Genomic DNA, 24,052 nt, shown 5'->3' with positions numbered 1-24,052 from the left:
CCCCTAGGTAAGACGGATGGCTAATCTTGAGAAGTTCAAGGGTAGAAGAAGAGGAGGACACCCAAGCAAGAGAAGGGGTTCCTGCTTGCAGTTCGCCTAAGCCACTACTGCCACCTCTGAATTCGGATCACAATAATTAGTTTTAGATTTAATTTATGCTCATGCATTTCTAGTTTCATTTTTTTTTTCTTTCTACAATTTTCTTTCGTTCAGTTTAATTTTCGTTTACTTGTCTGCAGATTTGGAATTCGGCCAAGTAAGACAGAAGGCCTAGCTCGAGAAGTTCGAGGGTCAAAGGAGAGATCTAGAGATTTCTACCTCTGATTGGATTACAGATTCTTTATTTCGTTTCTTTCATTTATTTATTTTTCTGCACTTTTAATTTTCAGCAATGTTCGAATTCTATTCTATTCTAGTTTAATTAATTAATTTTTGTATTTCTACAACTCCCAATTGTGTTTTCTTTCCTGGATCTAAAGTAAATAACGATTTTTCCCTCGCTTCCCTGTAGATACGATCCATTCTCACCCTTTTACTACATTTGTAATTGTTTAAGAATCGGAAAAATTTACAAATAATTAAACTGTCATTTCGAAATGTTTAACGACACACTTCCGGAAACACCCGGATGAAGGTGACCCATTTTACATATTCCCATCCCATCCCATCCCAATAAAACTAAACAATGAAAACTTAATTTTTTACACTTTTCCATCCCATCCCATCCCACCCAAATCTTCTCACAAACCAAATAGAGCCTAAGAGAAATCATCCGTGCAATCGAAGTGAGAATTCCCCTCCTGACGTTCAAGTCTCTAATTTGTTGACGCCTTCCACAGCGATGGCTGGTGGGTCAAAAGGATAACCCGTATAGAAGGTCAAAAGGATAACCCGTATAGATGAGATTGCATACCCCTTTTCGTAGGTGAGGGTTCATCATCAGGAGTGGAAAGAAGGGCAAATAGGTACCTTACCGCCTAAAAAAGGCATTAAGCTCTTTATCCAACCTCTCTCTCTCTCTCTTTTATTCTACAACTTCTCTTCTTCTTTGCAGGTGTTCATATGTTTTGGTTAAGAAGTGGGTCTTGTGATGATGCTGATGTATTTGATTTTAAGGTCTTGTCATGGCATATTTCAGTAAATAGTAGAAAACTCTAAACTACAACATTTAGTTCCTGTTTGTTGTCCAATCAAATGCCATCTTTTTCTAGTTTACAATCTTAAGCATGATTTGTGGTCTTTGATGAATATATCAATCGAGAAAAGTTAACTCCAAACCTGACCGGCCCACAGCTGTTGTGGGTGATGGATTGGTTGTTTTAATGGAAACTACAGCTGTCACAGAGATTTTTGCTGCTATTAAATGATCCAATGGATGACAACGCCACCCTTTTGTTGTGGAAGATCTTAAGAAAGAGTATTTTAGGAAATAAATATATATATATATATATATATATTAATCGTATGACATCCCATGAATAGAATATGAGGGAAAATTAACAATAAGGGAGGTTTTAAACATTGTGAGAAAATTTAAGGGTATTTTAAGACAATATGTAAACAGTAAGAATAGAGTTAATCAATTTCCTAAACCATAGGGATACTTTAAGAAATTTTCCCAAAATTTAAATTTGATGAATGTGGCTTGCATTGCAAATATAGGGTGTAAAATCCTTAATCTAACTAAACAACCTATGGGTCTAAGTCATTAAATGTAAATAATTAAGATAAGAGTTTGTGGGATATAGCACCCAAGAGCAACTAATCATGGGATTTATCTTGAAACATAGAGAATTACTAAAAAACTTATTATGGTGGAAAGTCTATCAAGTTTTGGAGTGATAATTGGATTGGGTCATTCCCTTTGTCTCACATTGCAAACCCAGAGGACCATACCCAAGATCAGAGGGTAAGTGATTTCATAGACAAAGAAAATAACTGTTGGGCCAAAGAAAAAATTGGATAAATATGTACCAAATGACCTATGGAACAAAATTAAAGCCATTCTCATTTCTTTAGAAACAAATGGTGATGATATGATATAGAGACAAATCCAAAAGGCTGTTTCTCAATAAGATCTACCTACAAGATAGAATAAAGACTCAAGCTCTAATTTCCTATACCCAAAACTTTGGAAACTTTGAAGTCTCCCAAAAGTTAAATACTTCATGTAAAGAGCTATTAACGAGAGAAAACTCAAGGAGTGAAGACCATAACTATGCATTGGGTGTCATAGTAAGAGATGGTATGCAGCTTGCAAAGCCCATATCACGACTATAAGCATTCAAAAAATAAATAATAAATAGGGAGGCCTTCGAACATAACTAAAATGTTTTTGAAGGAAAGATCAGGAGCTTTTAGGCCGGTCAACTTGCACTTTATACAATTACAGGCCTGCGCAATATGTTTGATTTGTATATGTTGATGAAAAGTATGTAAAGAGAGATTTGTATCCAAATAATGAATAATATAAATTGCTAAAATAATTATTTATTAATATTATTGAGTTAATTGGTATTAGGGGAACATCGGTGTAGCTCAATTGGTTCCCCTTAAATTACAATTAGACATTATACATCATCACAATAATTAAATAGAATTCGGATTAGCTGAATGCATTAGTTGTTCAATAGGCTGTGGAACCAATGATGAGATTCCTCACCATGAATAAATTTATGGGTCTCATCATAAAAGATGCGGGTTCCATATATTTAAATACCAGCATGAAGCTTTATTAATGGTTCCACAACCCACTGAACAAATAAAGTGTTTAGCTAAACTTTGCTTAATTAAATATATTTCAGTTGGGATCCAACAAATACATGCACATTATTATTATTATTATTTTATACTTAATTGGTGAATACAAGATGGGCTAAATAACTTGAGCCAACCCATGGGCCATGGCCCCATGCATAGCAATAAAAGCTCATCTAATCTTTTACAAAGAGAGCAATTGAGATTTGAGAGAAAGGGTGGTCTTCTAAATTGCCAATGAGAGATGAAATGGTTCATTATTGCATATCTGTTCTCTTCTGCTACCATGTTTTTTTGGTATCATACAATTTTCTTTCTTTTTCTATTTTTATTATCAGCTAATTTCTTTTATTTTTTAATTTTTTTTCTTTTATTTTTTGACTATCGCACCCAAAGTTAAGCAATTAACAAACATAGGAAAATCTATGATGTCAAAAAGATATGATATCAGAAGAGATTGGAATAGGGGTGCTCACGGTTTGGTTAACCAAACCATCGGGATTTTTATATTCATAACATATATTATAAATAAATATATAATATATTTATATATTATATATAGGTAATATGTGAGATATTATATATATATATATATATATATATATATATATATGTATGTATGTATGTATGTATGTATATGTATATACATATATTGGCCGGTTCAATTAACCACCGACTTTTTTTTCTAGGTTAACTGAAAACAGAACCAGTCCTTCAATTTTTTAGAAATACCAAACTGATCAATTTGTTTTACCGCATTTTTGTTTTGGTTTCTCAGTTTTTCATTTTTTTATGAGCACCCCCACATTTGACCAATCAAAACCTACCCATGAATTTGGATAAATATCATAGGATTGGTTATCATGTTTATGATACCAATTGGGGTAAATTACAAATCGGAAAGTAGTGACAAATAAGTATCATAAACTTTCAATTGTAACACTTAAGTACTCTAAACTCTCAAAAATAGACACGTGAATCCATCCACTAGTATTTCATCAGTTAAATATTATATAATACCAAAATTACCCTTTCATCAATTAAACTTATACAATTTGATTAATACTGTATAAGTTATTAAATTTTGGCATTATATAACTGACAGAATACTAATAAATAGGTAATTATTAATCAATCCATATAAATTTAATTGATGAAAGGATAATTTTGATATTATGTAATATTTAACTATGGAATAACAACATATCTATTTTTGAGAATTCATGGTACTCAAATATTACAATTGAAAGTTCAAAATACCTATCTATAACTACCCCAAATATAAGTATCTATATGTAATTTACCCAACCAATTATATCCTCTCTTTCTGGTATCATATTCGAATCCAAGAAAGAAATAAAAAGTTATACATATGTAATGATGGAGATGGCACTATCTTGATCTTAAAGTCCCGTGTAAGAGTGTATCATTTCCCATGCACTTTTTAATTTTGATAAGATAGGATTTGTTCTACTTCACTCCACCAATGACCATCAACCTTCGTGTCTATGAATCATAATAATGTCTAACTCTGACGTTGAAATCCGTCGTAATATTTTTTAATCCTCATATTACCCTTGTATTACAGAAAAACATTATTCATCTTCGTCGGTTGCATCATAGGCATCACTCGCCCAAACCCCTGTAAGCAGTGGCGCCTGTATCACTGGTGGAAACCTGGGCGAAACTAGTTGGTAGCAATCATCGGTGGCATCATGCACCCAAACCCCCTGCAAGCGGTGCCATCTGTGTCGCTGGTGGAATCGTTATAGCCAAACCAATTGGTAGGCAGCCATCGGCAAAGGTAAAGAGGTGGATTGAGATGAAGCAGAGACGGTGCTGCTGCAACTTCCGACTAAAACCATTTTCATGCCCCTGTTGTATAACTGACCTGCAACTTCCTTCTTTGTCGATGGCCGTTTCATGCCCCTGCTGTATAACTAACCTTTGCCAGTGGCAGGCAGTCATTGCAAAGGTAAAGAGGTGGATTGAGATGAAGCAGAGACGGTGCTGCTGCAACTTCCGGCTGAAACTAGTCATCGAAAACGGTAGCAAGCTTTGCCGAGAGAGGGAAATTGGAAACAGTAGCAAGCTTTGTCGAGAGAGGGGAAATCAGAAACGGTAGCCAATGGTTTCATTTCCAACCGGCGAACAGAGGAGAAAAAATTCCTAACGTCGCCTAAGAGATTCCAACTCTCGCGGGGAAACCCCGCAGGCACACGCCTTAACCACTTGGCCAAGCGACAATCGATTTCCAAGCTAGTATCAATCCAACAAGACTGAAAAACAATACAAAAAAAACCTGTTTCTGCCGGGCAGAGGATTCATCGAGTCAGAAAACCGTAACTCAGTAACAAGCTTTCAAGAATTATTTTTCAACGTCCCCAATTTGTTTACCAATAAAAATTTCTTACAATTTATATGTTCAAGAAGCAAATACTATTTTTGTTCTAACGTTCGAACTAAATGAGAAAACCTCCGATTCGTTTTACACAAGTGTGCTCCCTCACTTGGAATGCTATCCCCATTCCCTCTCGCCCCTGTGATAATGTTCTTGTGCAGGTAAAGTTTTTTAAGAACTTGAAGTTGGACGATCTTCTGTGATACAGGCAGGCATCTGTTGTTGGGCTATCAAGCATTGCACATGATTGCGGCATCATCGGCAACAGCTATAGAGACGAGATTGAAAATAAAGAAGAGAAGAAAGGGAAGATGAGAAATGGGTTTCCTCTGTCCTTGAAGAGTTGGGAGAAAAAAAAAGAATGAAAGAGTATGGGGAGAGAGGGAAAAAGAATAAAAGAAAAGGAAAATAATAGGTTAAATAGATTTTAAAAGAAAAAAGGCAAAGAAAAAAAACTAGAAAAAATTTAGTGAAGTATTTTGGTAATTTAACGTATTTCATCATCTAACTTAACGGTAAAGGAATCTTTGTCTCATAGTTATAATACAAGAGGTCTTTCTCGCAAAACAAAATATAAGGTGTCTTTGTCACATACCCATTTGTAATTTACCTAATGTATTTCCCTAAAGTTTTCTTATTCCACTTTTTCTGCTTTGCACACCGAAAGTCCGTCCGAGATCAAGCGAGCGCCACGGCGCTTGATCTGCCTCACAACTCCCATTTCAACGTAATTTTCGCTATCGAGTCACGCGGAACGGAAATGGTGACCGGTGAGACGAGTGAACGAGGGAGATCGGATTGGATGCCAGCTGGAGCTGGCCCAGATCCATGTTGAGTTTACGCGCGCGTTTATTCCAATTTCCAAGATTCAAGTTTCGGTAGGTTTCACGCTTTCTTCACCACTCACAAAGGAAAAAATTAAGTGGGCCCCGCCAAACCCCTTCAAATGTGCAGATCGTAACTTGCAACGCAAGTGGCTAATAACAATTATAAGATGTTTGGCATCGATGCCGATTAATCAAAAATCACACATTCGAAAATCTGAATTCGAATTCGATATTAGTTATAATCAAATTAAATTCGGATATTCAAATTGAATATTCGGTCAAGTTTAGATATACATTGATTCGATCTCATAAATATCTGAACCGTATATATATAATCATTAAAAAAAGAAAAAGCAAGAAAATGAGAAATGAGTTTGAATATTTGTTTCAGTCTTTTGAGTTCGAAGTTCGAACCTTACGTTCTTACCTCTTTCTCTCTCTCAAATTTCAATTTTCAAAACCCTAAAACCCTAATCCTTTGTCACTCCCTTTGCCGTCAATGGACGCCGCCCGAGCAACCACCATTAGTCCATCACCAATCATCGCCCCTCATCGTCGAACAACCACCAGCCCTTCATTGGACACTATCATCACTCATCTAATCATCTTTCCTCTTACTTCTATCTCTCTTCTCTCAGAGTCTCGATGAGATAGTGATCCGCCACCCAAGCAACCACCATCACCAATGACAGTGTCAGTGATAGTAGTCGAATATCTCAAGCTCAAAGCACCGTCTCCTTCATCGCTGCTCAAGCTCAAGCAACCCTCAACCATCTAGCATCATTGGCCTTATGTTGCAACCCACGACTGCCGTTGGAACTCCATCACATTCGGACAACTAGGAACAAACGCTTGTTGCCATCAATCCCCTACCTCTTTTCTCAAGGTAATTAAATTTAGATAGATTGGTTTATTGATTTATTTATGAGCTAGATTTTTCAGTTCATTTTTGTATGTTAAATTTCTAATGAAATAGAATAGATTACAAATTTCTGATAGTGATTTAGACGATTTAGTGTTTTTTTGGTTTCTTGTTATGAGCTAGATTTTTCAAAATTTCCCCTTCTTTGCGATCAATACCGATTTTTTAGCCAATCAATCAAATTTGAATTGAATCGAATATTGGATTTAATAATCAAAACCAAATTTAAAATTGATAGATTTGATATCCGTCGGGTATCAAATTGAATTCGAATATCAGTATTTCTAATTGGTTTCAAATTTGAATGTAGTTTGATTTGATTCGAATTCGATCTGTTTACAAGCCTAATCACACCCATACAATACCGGAGCCATATCAGCAATAGGTATATGTTTGGCATCGATGCTGCAGATGCAACACTGCTGATGTGTGGGTTGGAAGCATCGTATTTTGAGAAAACAGTGTCTTTTTTTTGTTTGGAATCGTTGCTGCAAGATAGGACATTTCCTAGAGCAATAGTAACTTTTTCTGTTTGGTACCAATGCTCCATGAAATGTTTTCAACACTGGTACCCATTATACAGGGCCACATCATTGCCGCCTCACATCTCTGTTGGCAGTAATGAGCTGCAGCTCCAGGAAACGCCAAATTTGGCATTGCTCCAAGCCATGCCTTCCCGATTTCCGAGGTGTGGCTTGAAGCACCGTATTTTTTTTTTTATGTGGCACTGATGTAGTGCCATTTTTTGGAGCAACGACAATGATGCCAAATAGACGCTAGAGCAACCAACGCTGAAAATTTTGTTTGGTTAAGCTAATTTTGATGATTTTTGGAAAATCAACTAAATTTGATTCTTGAAATTGGCCCTTTGGTGATTCCTTAATTTTCAGCTTATTCTGGGTGATGTTTGATATTGACGATGATTTCTCTTTGATGATTATCAAGAAATTGGCCTCATGGCAACCTCACGGCGCATTGGAGTCATGCATTGAGAACACCTCCAGTAGGTGATGTTATCATTCATGAGAAGATGTTCCCAACGTCTACAATGCACTAAGGAGATGGTGTGAGGTGCACTCTATGATGAGCAGATCTAAACTCCTGGTTTTTGAAACCGATTATGCTTCCTTCAAAAATAGTGCTACATCAGCAACACATTTGAAATCCGTTTTTTAGATAATGCCTAATGTTTGGTTATGCGTTTTTTTTTTCAAAAAACATTTTCTCATACTATTGAAAATCAGGAAGGGTGTGGTCCGAGGAAAACACCCTTTTAATGTTTTTCTCATTTTTTTCAACTGTTGCTAGCAATGATAGGAAGATATAGCATTGAAATACACAAGTTGAGCTACAGTCAGGCCTGATTGAACAGTCTTTACAGCCTTGCATTGAGAGTATCTCCATAATTATATGCTTTATTTCATTTCGTGGAGAGATTCTTAATACAAGGTTTGAAGAGGCTGTTGGAACGGTGTCAGCACCGGCTTGCAACACCTATGTGACAACAACAAGGGTGAATCCGGATTTCTTGCACGTGTTTGGTGTGTGTCGTGGTGCATTCCCAATAAGATTGTAACACGTCAAGTTTCAACTAAACTGATGGTTTGCTTCTTTAAACGAATGCAGGAAATCCGAATGCAGGACATCCGACCTCAACAAAGCAGGAAATCCGAATGCAGGATTTCCGACCTCAAACTGATTGAACAGTCTTTAAACGATCTTATTAGGAGTGCACCACGGCACACACCAAACGAATGCAGGAAATCCGACCTCAACAATGGTATTAAATAAAAAATATTTTTTGAGAAAACCACATGCCAATGCAGAACCGTTTCCTCAAAAAATACTCATCAGGCAACGGCATTGATTCCAAACACTGCCAAAATTCACCGTTTTTTTTTTTTTTTTTTGAAATAAACCGATTTCAAAAATCATAGATTGCTGCAAATTAGGTAAAGAAGAAACGGCTTCATCACAATTATGATCATTGGTTCTGATGACACGTGGCAATAGATTGTTGCAAAATAGGTAAAGAAGAAACGACTTCATCACAAGCGTCATAAACGGTTTTATCACGCGTGGCAATTTATTGACATTTTACTGATATAGTGCCTAATGACGCAAGAATATAACCAAACACTCGATCCCGATGAGAGACACGTAGTATTACCAATTTACATCTCGGGTGTTTATTGGACGTGGACGGGAGGGAGGATGGGAGGAGACCTCTAAGGCTCTACCGAGTACCGACTACCACTTTACCACCCCGAAGGCCTGAAGCCTGAAGGAATGAAACTGAACGTAAAACGCATATGTCTGAAGAAGTACGATGATGGTGGTCTCCTGTCTGACCGACATTGGGATTGGGGACATGGCTTCTGGCCTTCTGCTGGTCGCTTCCCGGATGTGAAGTCACCATTGACATTAGTCCCACGGTCCCACCTATTACTTCCTCGGTTCCTCCAGTTTATTGCTTAGTGCTTACACTTACAGCCTCAGACGACGATGATCCCACGTTCAGATTCAAAGCTCTCTTCCCCTGATTCGCCCACCCAGTTCCAAAATACATTATCACGTTCATTAATGAATTCAATCTCCTACACAGGACAACCAGAAAAGCTAAAATACATGGACGAGGTTGAACCAGAGCAGGATCCATTTAACTATGATCTTTCTAGCTAGCGTGGTTAGTTGAGTTTCAGTCAACTGCTCTTTCTTTTTCTTTTCTCTTTTACCAACGACAGCTGTGCGTTAATGGAAGCTCGTAATGCCTGCAAGGCTGCAACCCATCATAACGCGTAAACGCGTGATGTGCGCCGAAAATGGGTTCTTCCTAGTTCCTTGCTCTTGATTTCTTTTTATTTTTTTAATCATTAAAAAGTTGTTTCATTTATTTTAATTATATACTCAGAACTCTCAGATAAAGTCTGAGAACCCATGCATGTTGCTCATTTTCAGGCTTCTTCCCGCTCTTCTTCTCTATTTAAGCAAACCCATTGCTTTACTCTTCTGTACGCTAAGCTGTGATTCTGTGAACAGAGCAGAGTCCTATCTCCTCTGTTCCTCCCCTGCCCATCGAACGACACTTATCAAGTCTCACTTCAGGTAACAGACATATATTTCTATCTATCTTTCTGTCTTTCTGTTAATTAACTCTGAGACTCTGACTTGTAAAATCTCTCTAGTGTTTGATTCGCCCAGACTTCTGTACCTAGTGCTTACTGAGTAATTTTTGAAATGCCTAACGATAAATGCCTCATTTCTATACCCAATTCTTTGATTGTAATAATATTGATGCAGGTCCTTTTAACAAGGGTATATAGCTTCTTTTCTTCATCCTTTACCATCATTTGTATGTACTGGGCTTTTTCTAATTCTAGTTTTGGTCTTTTCGTCAATATCGTTTTTGGTTTTTATTCATCGAGATTTGGATGTTCTACTTCTAAGCTTCTGGGCTCCAGTCAATTCTGAGTTTTCTTTATGTTGTTCCTCAAATATTATAAACTTCATTGCGCCTTGCAATTGATATCTGAGGATTTTAGCCTTCTAGGTGCTGATAGTTCTCAATTCTCGTTGAAGCTCATGCCCTATATAGCATTGTGCCAAATCTTTCATCTTCACAGCTTTCACAGTCTGTATTTCTTTTTACCGATCAAATTTATCTGTGGCTGTACGAGTTCTCTCTTTTAGTCCTTGAAGCCACATTTCCTCTTTTTATGTATTTTTCTTCAATTTAATCTATTAGGCTTAGAAGTTAGAGCGAATCTAGTATTTGCTTAATCTTGTTTGGACCCTTTCTTTTTCAGCAATTGAAGGCCGATCGAGAAGCTTTGTTTCGCTGATAAAATGAGAGTAGCAATGTTGCTGCATCTGATCTTAGGAGTTTTGGCATGTTTGAGTGTCTCTCTGGTGAATGCAGAGGACCCGTACAAATATTATACGTGGACTGTAACCTATGGGACGATTGCTCCTCTGAGCGTCCCTCAACAGGTTAGTTTTCCAGCCTCTGAGATAAACATTTTATTATTAGCTCAGTTATATGATTGAATTAGTTTTACTGGACAACTACCGTGTACGATTTTGTATCTCAGCTCATAATCAATTTTTCTGTGTTTTCTCGGTTTTGAAGGCTATTCTTATTAATGGCCAATTTCCTGGTCCTATACTTGATGTTGTAACCAACGACAACATTATCTTGAACCTCATTAACAAGCTAGACCAGCCTTTTCTATTGACATGGTGAGTCTTTTCTTTGATCCATCTCTTCCTGTCTATTAATTTCTTCAGTTGTATGTAGCTTAAGGATGTTCATTGTCTTTTCTGTTAGTCCATACTTTTCCTACTGTGGTTTTCAGCTGTGATTGATACTGGAGAACCTATCCAAATACTCTGCAACAAAGATATTTGCTTCATTCTTTCTTGTTTTTTTTTTCCTCTTTTTCTGAATATTTTTAAGTTGTTAAATGTCTCTCTTTTCATTACATGTTCCTGTAACTTGGAAACTGGATGCCCTGTCAATTCTCACAGTTTTCCCCCAATGTTATAGGCCTTTGATATCCCTTTTTCTTTAATAAATGGCTTAAGCTCGTCCTTTTGAAATGCTTATGTACATTATTTTTACTAGGAATGGCATTAAACAAAGGAAGAACTCTTGGCAAGATGGAGTACTGGGAACCAATTGCCCAATCCCACCAAACTCAAACTACACATACAAGTTCCAGGCAAAAGATCAGATTGGAACCTACACTTATTTCCCATCCACTCAGCTGCACAAAGCTGCTGGTGGGTATGGAGGTCTGAATGTCTATGAGAGGCCCCAGATACCAATCCCATTTCCTAACCCTGCTGGTGATTTCACATTACTTGTTGGTGATTGGTACAAGACCAACCATAAGGTAAGGTATATATATTTTTTCCTTTCTTTTCTTTCTCCCTTAACTTCTAAAGTTGGTTGATATCTCTAGAGTATCCAACCGATGATTTCTGGAAAAATTGTTTCTGCAGTTATATATGCATACAAATTTGCTGTTTTTCATCTTCATGCCTAAAATTGTAGTCTAGATTTATGTGTAAGATGGCAACTGTTTTCAGTAACTTTTTTTTTCATATATTAAGGAGACATTGTTTTTAGAAAGTCTGGGATTGTCCAATTGAGTAGGTCCAGGCAACTTGTCCAAGGACCAGTCCAGAGTCCAGAAAACCCTTTGAAATTTTAGTATTGGTTAGTGAACTTCTTTTCCATCAGTCAACCGGATATGATTTTGTTTTGTTGAGCCAGCATTTATGAATCCTTATATCTTTACTAGTAATTGGATCCAGATTTAAAAATAGAGGGGCATTTTGTGCTTGAAAAATAGGTTTTCATAATATATACAATGATTGCAAAGTTTCTTTCAATATTTGACATCTTTCATCTTTCTGGTTGTTTTAGACTTTACAGCACTATTTGGACTTAGGGAGACCTCTTCCTTTCCCTGATGGCCTTCTAATAAATGGCCAAGCTCATGCTTCTTTTAGTGGTGATCAAGGTAAGCTTCATCTCTGAAAACATTTATGTAATTCTTTTAAGTTCTTAAGGCTGTGTTTGATTGACATAAAATAAGAGAGGAACAGAAAGTTCAACTTTTCCTTCAACTTCCTGTTTCTGTCAAACCAAACATAGCCTAAAGATGTATTTGATCTTTAGATGTTTTCGTCATATTTTTAGATCAAATTCATTTATGGTTTTCTATTTTCAGGTAAAACCTACATGTTCAGGATCTCCAATATGGGCTTGTCAACCTCAATCAACTTCAGGATTCAGGGTCATACAATTATGCTAGTTGAAGTCGAAGGATCTCACACCATTCAGAACATCTTTGATTCTCTTGATGTACATGTGGGCCAATCTGTGGCTGTCCTAGTCACACTAAATCAGGCTCCAAAAGACTATTATATTGTTGCCTCCACACGATTTACGAGAACTGTTCTCACAGCAACTGCAGTGTTACATTATACTAATTCTCAAACCCCAGTTTCTGGTCGAGTGCCTCCTGGTCCTACTTACCAAATTCACTGGTCAATGCAGCAGGCCAGAACTTTCAGGTATTTCACTCTGAGTTGTTGAGGTAGATCCCGAAAAGGGAGCATGAGTGCTATTATATGCTGAAATTTCATTACTCAAAACAATATAGAATTAATGCTTGAAGCCTTTCAAATGCTACAGCTGTTGCATTATAGATGTTCTCTTACCATTTGAAATAATATGCTAGGTGTATCACTTCTCTAATAGAATTCTAATGTGATATCAAATATCAAAATCTAGTTAATAGTAAATAGTGGCTCCATTCTGACCTATTTCTTTGCTTTTGTTTCAAAGGTGGAACCTGACGGCAAGTGCAGCCAGACCAAACCCTCAAGGCTCATATCATTATGGGAAGATAACAACATCAAGGACAATTTTCTTGGCTAACTCAGCTCCTTTGATAAATGGCAAGCAACGCTATGCTATTAATAGGGTCTCCTACATTAACTCAGATACCCCACTCAAGCTTGCTGACTATTTCAATATCCCTGGAGTCTTCAGTCTGAACTCCATCCAAACAGCACCTGGTGGAGGTCCTGCATACCTTGCTACCGCTGTGATGCCAGCTTCTCTCCATGAATTTATTGAAGTTGTCTTCCAAAACAATGAAAATACCATCCAATCTTGGCATCTTGATGGTTATGATTTCTGGGTTGTTGGGTAAGGCTTTAAGTTTATTTATTTGCAGGTGGTATTCAGTATGGTGTTAGTTTCTAACCAACCCAATTGGGATAAATGCAGCTATGGTCGTGGGCAGTGGACACCAGCCAGCAGAAAACACTACAATCTAGTTGATGCGCTTACTAGACATACTGCTCAGGTAACTAAAACCAGAACAAACTGTGGGTCTATGTGGTTGTTTTGCAATTTCAAGGCCTGATTCTTTTTTCTTTAACAGGCAATAATAATAATTTAGTAGGTGGTTGTGATTTTCATTGGAAAGGTCTTGGGTATCATTTCTACTTTCCTAATGCAAATTACATTGTCATGCAGGTGTATCCATATTCATGGACCACCATATTGATCTCCTTGGATAACCAAGGTATGTGGAACTTGCGGTCTGCAATATGGGCAAGGCAGTATTTGGGGCAGCAATTCTATCTAAGGGTCTGGAGCCCAGACAAAACCCCCGCCAATGAATATGACATTCCACCAAATGCCCTCCTTTGTGGCAGAGCTAGGGGATTGCATGCTTAAGATAATTGACAATTTACCCAATTACCTATTTATGTAACCTTTTCATTTTCAGTCACAAGGGTATGACTGTCAGAAAAAAAATATGCAGAGAAGAAAGGAAAGCATCCAGAATGTAACCCCATCTCCTAATGTCTTATAGCAAAAGCAGTAATAATAATTTGTTTATTTTTATCTTTTTTGTTCATTTGCATGTCTCTTGGATTATGAATGCATGCATTGATAGGAATTATATTTCTATTTGATGCCATTTGTATTTTGAATCCACTAGTAACAAGTCAGTAGTTCTGGTCCATTACCCCACTGCATCATTTGTATTTCACCTTGTTCATTATGGAGATGTGCACTTCATGATCTTTTCTTGAGAACAGTTCACTCTCGTGCAATCTGTGGCCCATTCTCTTTGGGTTCTGGTGTAATCTTTTGAATCTTATGGTTGTTTTTGTCCTGTATTGTTCTAATATAGTGATCCTGTACTGTCTAATACAGTGATTGACTAAATAGCCAAAGCCCAAGGGTGCTTCTTGTCTTTATTCTCTTTTGATCTTAAGTCTTAATCATCTATGCTGCCATCCTAGTTTCCTTGGTTCTTGATGGTGTGCGATCTGGAAGCTCCAAGTTGGAAGATTATTTGGATGCTGGTCACTTTGCGAGGTGGGTTAAAGTACAAGAAGACGGATCAGAGAACCCGGGGTGGCTAACCCGGCGAGGTCGCTCCGATGCTTAAGTTAGTATTGTACTTTGGTAGCGAGTTGAAAGCTTGAACGCAAATAGCTAGTGAGCAAGTAATCGCGCATACCTTGTGCTATGGGGGTTAACACCCTTATATAGTTGAGTTGCTGTGAGCCCCAAGGAGCCTCTCCGGGATCTTCTGACCAGGTGGTAGGAGTCTGTTCCATTTCAGAAGGTGGCCAATGTGCTAGTTGATAAGGCTTATTGTGTCTATCTGATTTGGGCAGAACGAGGATAAGGCCTATGGTTACGCAGTATGATCCCGAAAGGATCGGGGGTAGCTGGAGATCTTCTAGAATCTGTTACATGTCACTTCGGTGCATGTGGTCACCAAGGTCCCCTGGCTTCAGTACTATCCGAAGCGACTGAAGTACCTGAGGTGTCTTGGTTTGCTGAGGTAGCGAGAAGTGCTAAGTCATTGTCTGGCTGGCAAGTCGTGTCCACGTGTCCTCTGTTTATTAGGTCAGGCCAAATCACCCCTCATCAATTGCTCCCCACTCCCCGTGCCAGGGGTCTCGACCCAGTGTGGGGAGTTCATGACAAGCCTAGAAGGATTTGGCCCAAGTTTTCTTGGTTGGGAGGGTGGTCCTTCGGTCAGACCACATTAACTCGATTGGCTCAATCAAGATAACCCAAATTGTGTACCAGGGATGCACAGACGTCATGTAGTTTATAGGCTCCGCAAACGCCAAAGCACGTGCTCAACCGGTTTCGATCTCGATAACCATGTAACCGATCTCCATGAGAGCCATCGATTGTGCAGATCTCAACCGTCTAACCCTGGGCATGGTGGTTATAAATAGGGGCCCAGGGGGCCCATTTTTCTCACCACATATTGCGTATTCAAGTCCTTGAGGTCGCACATCTATCTCTTGGTCAGTGCCAATTACCCTTGTGTCCGAGGTCATCCATTCTCTTCGGCTTTTTGGTGAGTTTGTATTGTCTTTGTTTTTGTTCCCTGCTTGTCTTTTTCTAGTTAGTTCGATATGTCTAGTGTTAGCATGAGTAGCCTTTATGACTTAAGTGAGGAGTCCGCTGAAGTCGAGGTGGGGACCTCGATACAGGCTAAAGAGTCGAATCCTGCCAAGGGGAGCGCTTTAGTACGTGGTTCGGACTCCAACCCATCCAAGCGGACGCACATCGGCAAGAATGCGAGGCTTTCGAGAAGGGAGCCTCCACTTCGTCTCGCACTCAGGGCCTAGATAGCTTCAGTCCTTCGACAATAATGGCTGATAGGCACCTGGCCTTGATTGCTCGCTACAGGCTCCCTGATGACCTAGTGTATAGCATTCCCCTAGGTAGGTATCCTTGGGACCATGATCACAACAAGATTGTGGTATTTGAGGAGTAGCTTGCGGCCGGCCTATGCTTCCCACTTCGCCCCTTTATCATTGAGGTCGTCAAAGTTTTTTGTCATCACCATAGATTAGCTCCACCCCAACTCGATCTGCAACATTGTAGGTACCATCTCCCTCTTCCATGACTATAATATGCCTTTGACCCTCGACATCTTTAGTTCAATTTGCTCCATCAAAAAGAATGATGCCTGTGTCCTCCCGGAGCACAGGCGTAGCTACTACATGTCTCCCCGACCTGGTTACAAGATCTTGCACGACTTCCTCAATAAAGTCCTGGCCTGGAAGAAGCGCTACTTCATGGTTCGTAATACCATAGGGTGGCCATTTCCAACTCACTGGAGGCCTTCCATTCAGGACCTTGACATCAAGTTAGACAAGGAGACAAGGGCGGAAGTCCGCTCTTGGGTGAAGATTGGAATGAAGCTAGAAGACTTCTTGTCCGAAGAAAATCTCAAAAAATCTGGGCTGAGTCCTCCTCGTAGGTCACCACCTCAGTGCACACACTTATCTTTTGTTTTGAATTCACCCTTAACTGCCTTGGCTAATTTCACTATTACTTTCCATAGGAGCTATGGAGGATATCCCCACAGGTGAACTCTTCAGGAGCATGAAGAAGGGGAAGAAGAGGAGGGCATCCAAGAAGGTCAGCTCTCAAGAGACCGCCGCCCCACCTACCGTTGATGCTGCTATCACCGAGGACCCTCTAGTGATCGACTTGGTCGAGGAAGATCGCAGTAAGAGTTCCCTGCCTCGCCTGCTTGAGGAGATCCCAGCGCCTGAGCTCCAAGCTGCCCGCGGAGCCAGCTCATCAGGAGAGGGCTCCGAATTGCTTCCAAGCATCATGGACCCGAAATGCAGCCTCTTCAAGAGCAAGGAAGCAATCTACTCGGTAGAGGTCGCTCAGATTTCTGAGCTCTCGATCGGTGAACTCAGGCATAAGGTCATAGCCATTGCATGGTGGTACATATCTAAACCTTGAATAGCGTTTTTCCTCATTCTTTTTAATACTTAAGATTTATTCTCTTTTTCAGTAGGTGAACTCCATGATTCACGCTTTAGTTTGGAAATCCGATGTACATCTGAAGAGAGCCCTATAAGTCGAAGACTCCTCTATGAGCACTCAACGCGAGCTGAACAAGGCCCTTGGTCAAATCCATAAGCTGGAGAAAGACACGCAGGCTCAGAAGGAACTGATCAAGCAGTTGATGGGGGAAAAGAAGGATCTGGAAAAGGAGAAGGAGGATCTTCAAGCTCTTCTACAAGAGCGCGAGGCTATCTTTAGTGATGCGATCAAGGAGGCTATCAATAAAGCCGTTGAGGCCTACAAGAGTTCACAAGAATCATGTGAGCTAACGATAAAGACCGGCACGACTGCTTACCGGAAGGGATTCAAACTTAACAGGTGGCTAATGTGGCGTGAGTTCCCCGAGCTCGACCTCAAGGCTACTACCACGATTGGGTCACTAAGGAAATGGCTGACGAGGTGGCAAAGGAACCTGACTCCGAAGAGGGGAGTGACAACGACGACTTTGGTGAAGAGACAACGGAAGAGATAGCTAGAGATACCGTTGTTGGGGATGCTATGGAGATCGATCTACCCAGGGATGTTGCCGGTGGGGGGTGAGGAGCCCCAGAAGGACTGGCTTTACTTGCCTATTCTCTTGGACCTCCCGTAAATACTTGATGTCCCAAGCCTCCAAGCTCGGTTAACTAGCTGTAACTTCCCTTTTTTTTTAATGTACTGAAACTACATCTTGAATGAATCAAATCTTTTTGTTCTCCTCCCTGTGTAAAATTCTTGATGTTACAAAAAAATTTTCTAAGTGTGGATCATTCCAAAATGCCGAGTTGGTGAGCTCGGTGTAAGTAAGAATAATTTGATGTCAATGTACACCGAAGTGAGCAAACAAGATAAGGTATATGCCCGACCTACCTCCACATGAGCTACTTCTCACTTGCACATGCCAAAGAGGCGACTGGGTCTTATTTTGCCCATGCTGGAGCAACTAGGTCTTAGGTTTCCCATGTCGAAGCGACTAGGTCTTAGGTTGCCCATGCTGAAGCGACTAGGTCTTAGGTTACGCCGAGGTCATTAGCTCGGTCATCGTGGTCCTTAGCCTCTGGGAGTGACTCATAGTCCACTCCTTGATTTGTAATTTGGCTAGCTCGGTGATTTTTTAAACTTAGTTAATTTTTGGCAGATATCTAACTTTCGAGCTCATAGGTAGTACTTCTTAAAGTTTCCAACAATCATGCTCGGGGTACCAACCTCTCTTCCATCGTCTCTAACTCATACATGCCTTCTTTGAACACTCGTCTCACCCTGTATGGACCCTCCCAGTTTAGACCTACCTTACCTACGCTGAGCTCAGGTACCATCACCTTACGGAGCACCAGGTTGCCAACTCGGAACTGCCATTTCTTGACATGGGCATTATATTACTGAGTTACTCGCTGCTGGTAGGCCACAGTCCGAATATAGGCTAGGTTGCGTACTTCTTCAATCAGGTCCATGTTAGTTCGGAGCTCATCATCATTAGCGCCCTCATTGTATGCTTCAAGCCTCAGGGTCGATACTTCAATCTCGACAGGGATCACAACCTCCGTTCCGTATGTCAAGTTGAAAGGCGTTTCCCTGGTTGTAGTCTTGATTGTAGTTCGGTAGGTGCAGAGGACATTGGCTAGCTCGTCCACCCACTGCCCCTTAGCTTGCGCCAAGCAAGCTTTTAGTCTATGGAGGATTGCCTTATTCATCACCTTGCCCTGTCTGTTTTCGCTTGAGGGTGTGCAACCGAAGTGAAATTCTGTTGGATCCCCATTTTGGCGCACCAGTTCTGAAGGTCGCAAGCAACGTTGGTAGGGGAGCAAGAAGGACCTCCTAATTAGACGTCCGTCAATAATAACGTACCAAGCTTGTTGATGCTCTGCCCTCTGAGCTGCATTACGATCTGTTGGTAGGGTCCCGTGGAGCAGATAATAGGCGAGCTAATCGATCCAACTCGTTCCGCTTGCAATACGGGAGCGACCTCTTCTGCCCCCTCCCCCCGAGAATACTGAGCTGAGGCAGGTCTTCTACGTATATCGTTCGCATTGTGTTGTCACTGGTGCTTGGTAATCGTGATAAGGCATCAGCCTCAACGTTCTCAGACCTTGGTATTTGCTGAACAAACCAAGAGAGGAAGCATGGCAAGAGTTCCCTTACTTTAGCTAGGTAAGCTGTCGTGGTTGGGTCTAGGGCCTCGTAGTCGCCATTGATCAGGTTCACAACCAACTGGGAGTCGCTGCACATTACGAGGTGCTTTACTCCGATTTCCTTTGCTAGGCTTAGCCTGATAATCAATGCCTCGTACTCTGCTTCGTTGTTCAATGCCTCGAATCCGAACCAAAGAGCATACTCCAGCTTCACCTCATTCGGCCCATATAGTATCAATTCAGCACCGCTTCATCGCTTATTAGATGAGCTATCTACTACATGTAGGATCCAGGGCTCCTCATCCCAGGTCGGACTTCCTTTGACCGGGATCGATGCCACACTGGTCAAGACCTCCAACGTGCCAGCCAACTAAGTCACTTCAGGGGCCGGCGTGCTAAATGTACATTCTGCTACGAAGTCCGCCAAGACTTGAGCTTTAATCGGTGGACGTGGCTTAAACCGGATGTCGTACTCACTAAACTCGATAGCCCACTTCGTCAATCTCCTTGACACCTTCGGCTTCAATAGAACGTGCCTCAGTGGTTTGTTGGTGAGGACGACGATCGTGTGGGCTTGGAAGTACAGGCACAATTTTTGAGCTACAATTACCAGCACGTACGCTAGCTTTTTGATATCGGGATATCTGGTTTTGTAGTCTACAAGACCTTACTCACATAGTAGATGGGTTGTTGGACTTGGTCTACCTCTCTGATCAGTACAGAGGTGACCACCTCATCACTAGCAGAGAGGTACAATTTCAGCTCGTCGCCTTCCTCATGTCGGGTCAAAACCAGTGTGGTACTTAAGTATTTTTCAGCTTGTCAAGCGTGAGCTGACACTCTTTGGTACACACAAAGTCTTCATTCTTTTTTATTGCCTTAAAGAAAGTTAGGCACCGACCCACCGATTTGGACATAAACCGATTTAGGGTGGCTGCCCAGCCAATTAACCTTTGAACTTCTTTTATCTTATGGCGCGGTCTCATATCTAGTATGGCCTTTATTTTATTCAGGTTGGCCTCAATGCCACGCCGGTTTACTATGTTGCTGAGGAATTTTCCCGACTTGACCCTGAAGACACACTTGTTTGGGTTGAGCTTCATGTTAACTTTTCTTAGTATTTGAAAAACACAATTTAGATTGTCAATTAAAGAGTTCGAAAATTGGGTCTTCACGACCATGTCATCAACATAACACTCTACTTTATTTCCAATAAGGGGTTCAAAAACTTTATTTACAAGGCACTAGAAGGTCGCTCCAATGTTTTTTAATCCGAAAGGCATGACTTTATAATAGTATAGCCCTAGCTCAGTTACAAATGTGGTCTTGTCTCAGTCGGCTACATCCATCTTAATATAGTTGTAGCTTGAGTAGGCATTCATGAAACTCAGCAACTCATGCCCCGAGGTCGCATCTAACAGGCGGTTTATTCTGGGAAAGGGGAAGCAGTCCTTCGGGCAAGCTTTGTTGAGGTCGGTGTAGTTGATGCACATGCGCCACTTTCCATTGGCCTTCTTCACAAGCACGGGATTGGCCACCTAGCTCAGGTAATGGACCTTCCTAATGAAGTCTGTTGTGAGGAGCTTCCTGACCCCCTCGTCAATTACCCTCCACCGCTTCGGGGCGAGCTTTGGTTTTCTTTGTCTAACTGGCCTGACTAAAGGGTCCACATTAAGTTTGTGAGTAATTATGCTAGGGTCAATGCCGGGCATTTCTGGTGCAAACCAAGCAAAAAATCTAAGTTATTGAGTAAGAAACTTAATAGTTGAACCGAAGTGCTTCGCTTAGCAGAGTGCCGATCTAAAGGGTCTTTGTCAGCTCGGCTTTGGAAACTGGTACATGGACTGTCTCCTCCATCAGGGAAGCTCGCTCTTCTGTGTACTCTGATGGTAGCTCTAGTTCGACATCATCTGCCAACTTTGCCTGACCCTTTAGCATGACCATGTAGCACTTATGGGATTCAAGTTGATCGCCTCATACTATCCCTACTCCGCAAATCGTTTGAAACTTCATGGCCATATAGTAGGTCGACACTACTGCATGTAAGGCATGCAAGATGGGCCTACCTAAGATCGCGTTGTAGGGGGATGGAGCCGCGACCACCAAGAACGTCTGCTCGAAGCGCACTAGATTGGGCCACTCCCTGCTGCAACTGGTACTGTGACTTGGACAAGAAGTCTGATCACTTCACCGGTGAACCCCACCACGGGATGAATTTGTTGACTTCATGTCGCTCTGCTCCAACTGCAACTTGTCAAAAGCTTCCTTGAAGAGGATGTCAGCTGAACTCCCTAAATCCACCAATATCTATTTTACCTCGAAGTTGTTAATTACAAGCTTGACGACGAGGGCGTCATCATGCAAATATTGGATCCCATGTGCATCATCCTCGATGAAGTAGATTGGATCTTCCACCCGAGGTCACTTCGGTGGGTTCTCTGCTTCTTGCTCTAACTCTCGGACCGAGGTCTTCCCTACTACTATGGTACACCCCGCCACAATGGACCCACCGGTGATCATGTTGATCACCCCGCGGATCGATCTGTCTTCAGGTGGCTGCTGCTACCGGGTGGCTGATCACATCTCCTACTTGACTCTGGAGCTTCTCTTCTTTGGTCGGTTTGACAGTCTGTTGATTCCCTACCCTCGTGCAAAATGTACTTCCTCAAATACCCACAGCGGATGAGCTCTTCGATCTCATCGTGGAGGTTTTGACAGTTCTCAGTGTTGTGCCTGGTGTCGCAATGAAAGTGACAATAGACATTCGGGTTCCTAGTCATCGGATCTCCCCGTAGCCTAGGTGGCCACTTGAGAAAAGAAGAATCCTTGATCGCCATCAAAATCTCACCTCGCTTTGCATTGAGTGGGGGTGTAAGATGTTCTTTCAACAAGAGGGATCCTAGATAGCTGACCTAACCTAGAACCCCAAAACGGTGACTTACTTCTCTAACGGGTAGACTTGCTTCTCCTTGGTGACTTATTCTTCTTTCACCGGCATTTGTTGCTACTTGCTCCTTCATCTTTTCTCACCTTGTTGGACTTCTGCCTTTGATCCGAGAGCTTCTTCTATGCTCATGAAGCTCTCGGCATAGTTAAGGAACTCCATGATCATCCTTGAGCGATGTACTCCAAGGTACCATGCAAACTCCTTGTGCTTAAATCCCTTTCGTGCCTCAATGAGATGTACAGCCGGATCGAGGTCTGGTATCTGCAAACACTCCTCATTGAAGCTCTTGATGTAACTTCAAATTGATTCATTCTCCCTTTGGACCACGTTCAAAAGGCTCTCTTGTGATTTTGGGCACTTCTTACTAGTGATGAAGTGGGCAGTGAACATGTCGGCGAACCGAGCCCAACTTTTGGTCAAATCCGGTGCGATGTTCCTGTACCACTACCTGGCTAATCCTCTGAAAATGGTGGGAAAGGCCACACACATGCATGCCTCATCTACTCCAGGAAGGTGCATTTGAGACTGAAATGCATCAACGTGGTCATTAGGGTCGAACCTCCCATCGTACGTATCTGTGCAACTACTGAGCGCACTTCCTCCCTCACCCTGCTTGGTTCTAGTGGCTGACTACTCCTCGATGGTGGGTTGTTCTTGGATAATGATTGGTAAGTCTTACGACGTTGTCACTTCTTAGCTGCCTTCACATTGGTGTTGTGAACCTCGGTGTTGTCTGGCACTTTGACCTTGGTCCGTTCTCGCTTTCGAACACTATTGCGAGGTGGGAGCGGGTTCTTACCTCCGGCATCTTCTCAGTCACGAACTTGTTTCTGACTATTACGGGGAGACGAGGGGTTTCGTCGTGTGTCTGTGCCTCGTGCTCCGAACTAGCAGTCATTGACTTGTGACTAGCGATTCTCAGGCTGCGAGTGTTGCTGATTGGTCCTCGTATGCTGACCGACTTTGGGCCTGTCTTTAGGGTTTCCTCTCTGAGAAGGTGGGGGTGTACACTAACCGTCAACTATACCACGAGGTGGGGCCTGGTCCCGGAGAGGGATTGGAACCTGTGTGTTTCCCACACTCTGAGGAGGAGATCGATGTACACCCTGCTTCTGCTGCTACTGATTATGGGCCTGGTTCTAGTTCTAGTTCTGGTACTGGTTTTGGTGCTGATTTTGTTGTTGGTTTGGCTGTAGTGGTAGAAATTGTTGCTGGTACTGTTGATAGAAGTAGTACTACTAGAACTGTTGGAACTAATGCAATTGTTGCATCTATAATTGCATGGTTCAGACTCTCTGGACCAGCTCGTCGAACTACTAGTGCCCGACCCCAAGAGGGACCATAGAGGGCTCCGGCATGGAGAAAGTAGCGCTTACCTAGGGCAGGGGAACGTTAAACGACTAGATTCGGTATTGAGTCTACTTTGTTGAGATAGTGGGGACCCCCGAGACAGTGAGGAGAATAGTGAACTGGCCAATGCAGACCGTGGGGAACTCCTGGCTAGCTGCAGTCTTCTCCTATCCCCTAGAGACGATCATCTCAACACTCTTCACGGTGTTGCTTGTGGAAGCGATTGAATGAGTGAAACAGTAGAGTATGAAGGTTGGCTTCTCGATCGTAATTCCCACAGATGGCGCCAATTGATGGTGCGCGATCTA

At 41.4% G+C, this 24,052-nt stretch overlaps 2 protein-coding genes across 5 annotated transcripts; both read left to right on the top strand.

The window, feature by feature from the left end:
- Window positions 1–8,809: 8,809 nt before the first annotated feature.
- Window positions 8,810–14,352, top strand: LOC148849231 (L-ascorbate oxidase homolog). Of its 2 annotated transcripts, none has more exons than XM_088952299.1 (10): window positions 8,810–9,593; window positions 9,866–10,012; window positions 10,714–10,897; window positions 11,037–11,146; window positions 11,532–11,802; window positions 12,339–12,435; window positions 12,646–12,991; window positions 13,266–13,631; window positions 13,713–13,791; window positions 13,965–14,352. In XM_088952299.1, the coding sequence occupies exons 3-10, from the start codon at window positions 10,754–10,756 to the stop codon at window positions 14,166–14,168; spliced, it is 1,617 nt and encodes a 538-aa protein (XP_088808425.1). In that variant the 5' UTR covers window positions 8,810–9,593; window positions 9,866–10,012; window positions 10,714–10,753; the 3' UTR covers window positions 14,169–14,352. The 2 variants fall into 2 exon arrangements, with proteins under 2 accessions (XP_088808425.1, XP_088808424.1); XM_088952298.1 differs by having other exon boundaries at window positions 8,810–9,733.
- Window positions 14,353–14,481: 129 nt separating this feature from the next.
- LOC148849230 (uncharacterized) lies at window positions 14,482–18,050 on the top strand. Of its 3 annotated transcripts, none has more exons than XM_088952302.1 (3): window positions 14,482–16,733; window positions 16,822–17,195; window positions 17,287–18,050. In XM_088952302.1, the coding sequence occupies exons 1-3, from the start codon at window positions 16,388–16,390 to the stop codon at window positions 17,287–17,289; spliced, it is 723 nt and encodes a 240-aa protein (XP_088808428.1). In that variant the 5' UTR covers window positions 14,482–16,387; the 3' UTR covers window positions 17,290–18,050. The 3 variants fall into 3 exon arrangements, with proteins under 3 accessions (XP_088808428.1, XP_088808427.1, XP_088808426.1); XM_088952301.1 differs by having other exon boundaries at window positions 16,822–17,215; XM_088952300.1 differs by having other exon boundaries at window positions 16,822–18,050.
- The last annotated feature ends 6,002 nt before the right edge of the window (window positions 18,051–24,052 follow it).

This window comes from Nelumbo lutea, chromosome 6, assembly GCF_056320005.1.
Source record: "Nelumbo lutea isolate HS-2025 chromosome 6, American lotus-T2T, whole genome shotgun sequence".
Taxonomy (NCBI): Eukaryota; Viridiplantae; Streptophyta; class Magnoliopsida; order Proteales; family Nelumbonaceae; genus Nelumbo; species Nelumbo lutea.
This window is presented reverse-complemented; position numbering and strand designations above follow the sequence as displayed.

Excerpts from the sequence above, each read along its gene's own strand:
- LOC148849231 (XM_088952299.1), top strand. The coding sequence starts at position 10,754 with ATGAGAGTAGCAATGTTGCTGCATCTGATCTTAGGAGTTTTGGCATGT. Across the intron at positions 12,992-13,265 it reads CAGCAGGCCAGAACTTTCAG|GTGGAACCTGACGGCAAGTG; the intron begins GTATTTCACTCT and ends TTTGTTTCAAAG. Across the intron at positions 13,792-13,964 it reads TTACTAGACATACTGCTCAG|GTGTATCCATATTCATGGAC; the intron begins GTAACTAAAACC and ends ATTGTCATGCAG.
- LOC148849230 (XM_088952300.1), top strand. The coding sequence starts at position 16,388 with ATGCCTTTGACCCTCGACATCTTTAGTTCAATTTGCTCCATCAAAAAG. Across the intron at positions 16,734-16,821 it reads ATCTGGGCTGAGTCCTCCTC|GAGCTATGGAGGATATCCCC; the intron begins GTAGGTCACCAC and ends TACTTTCCATAG.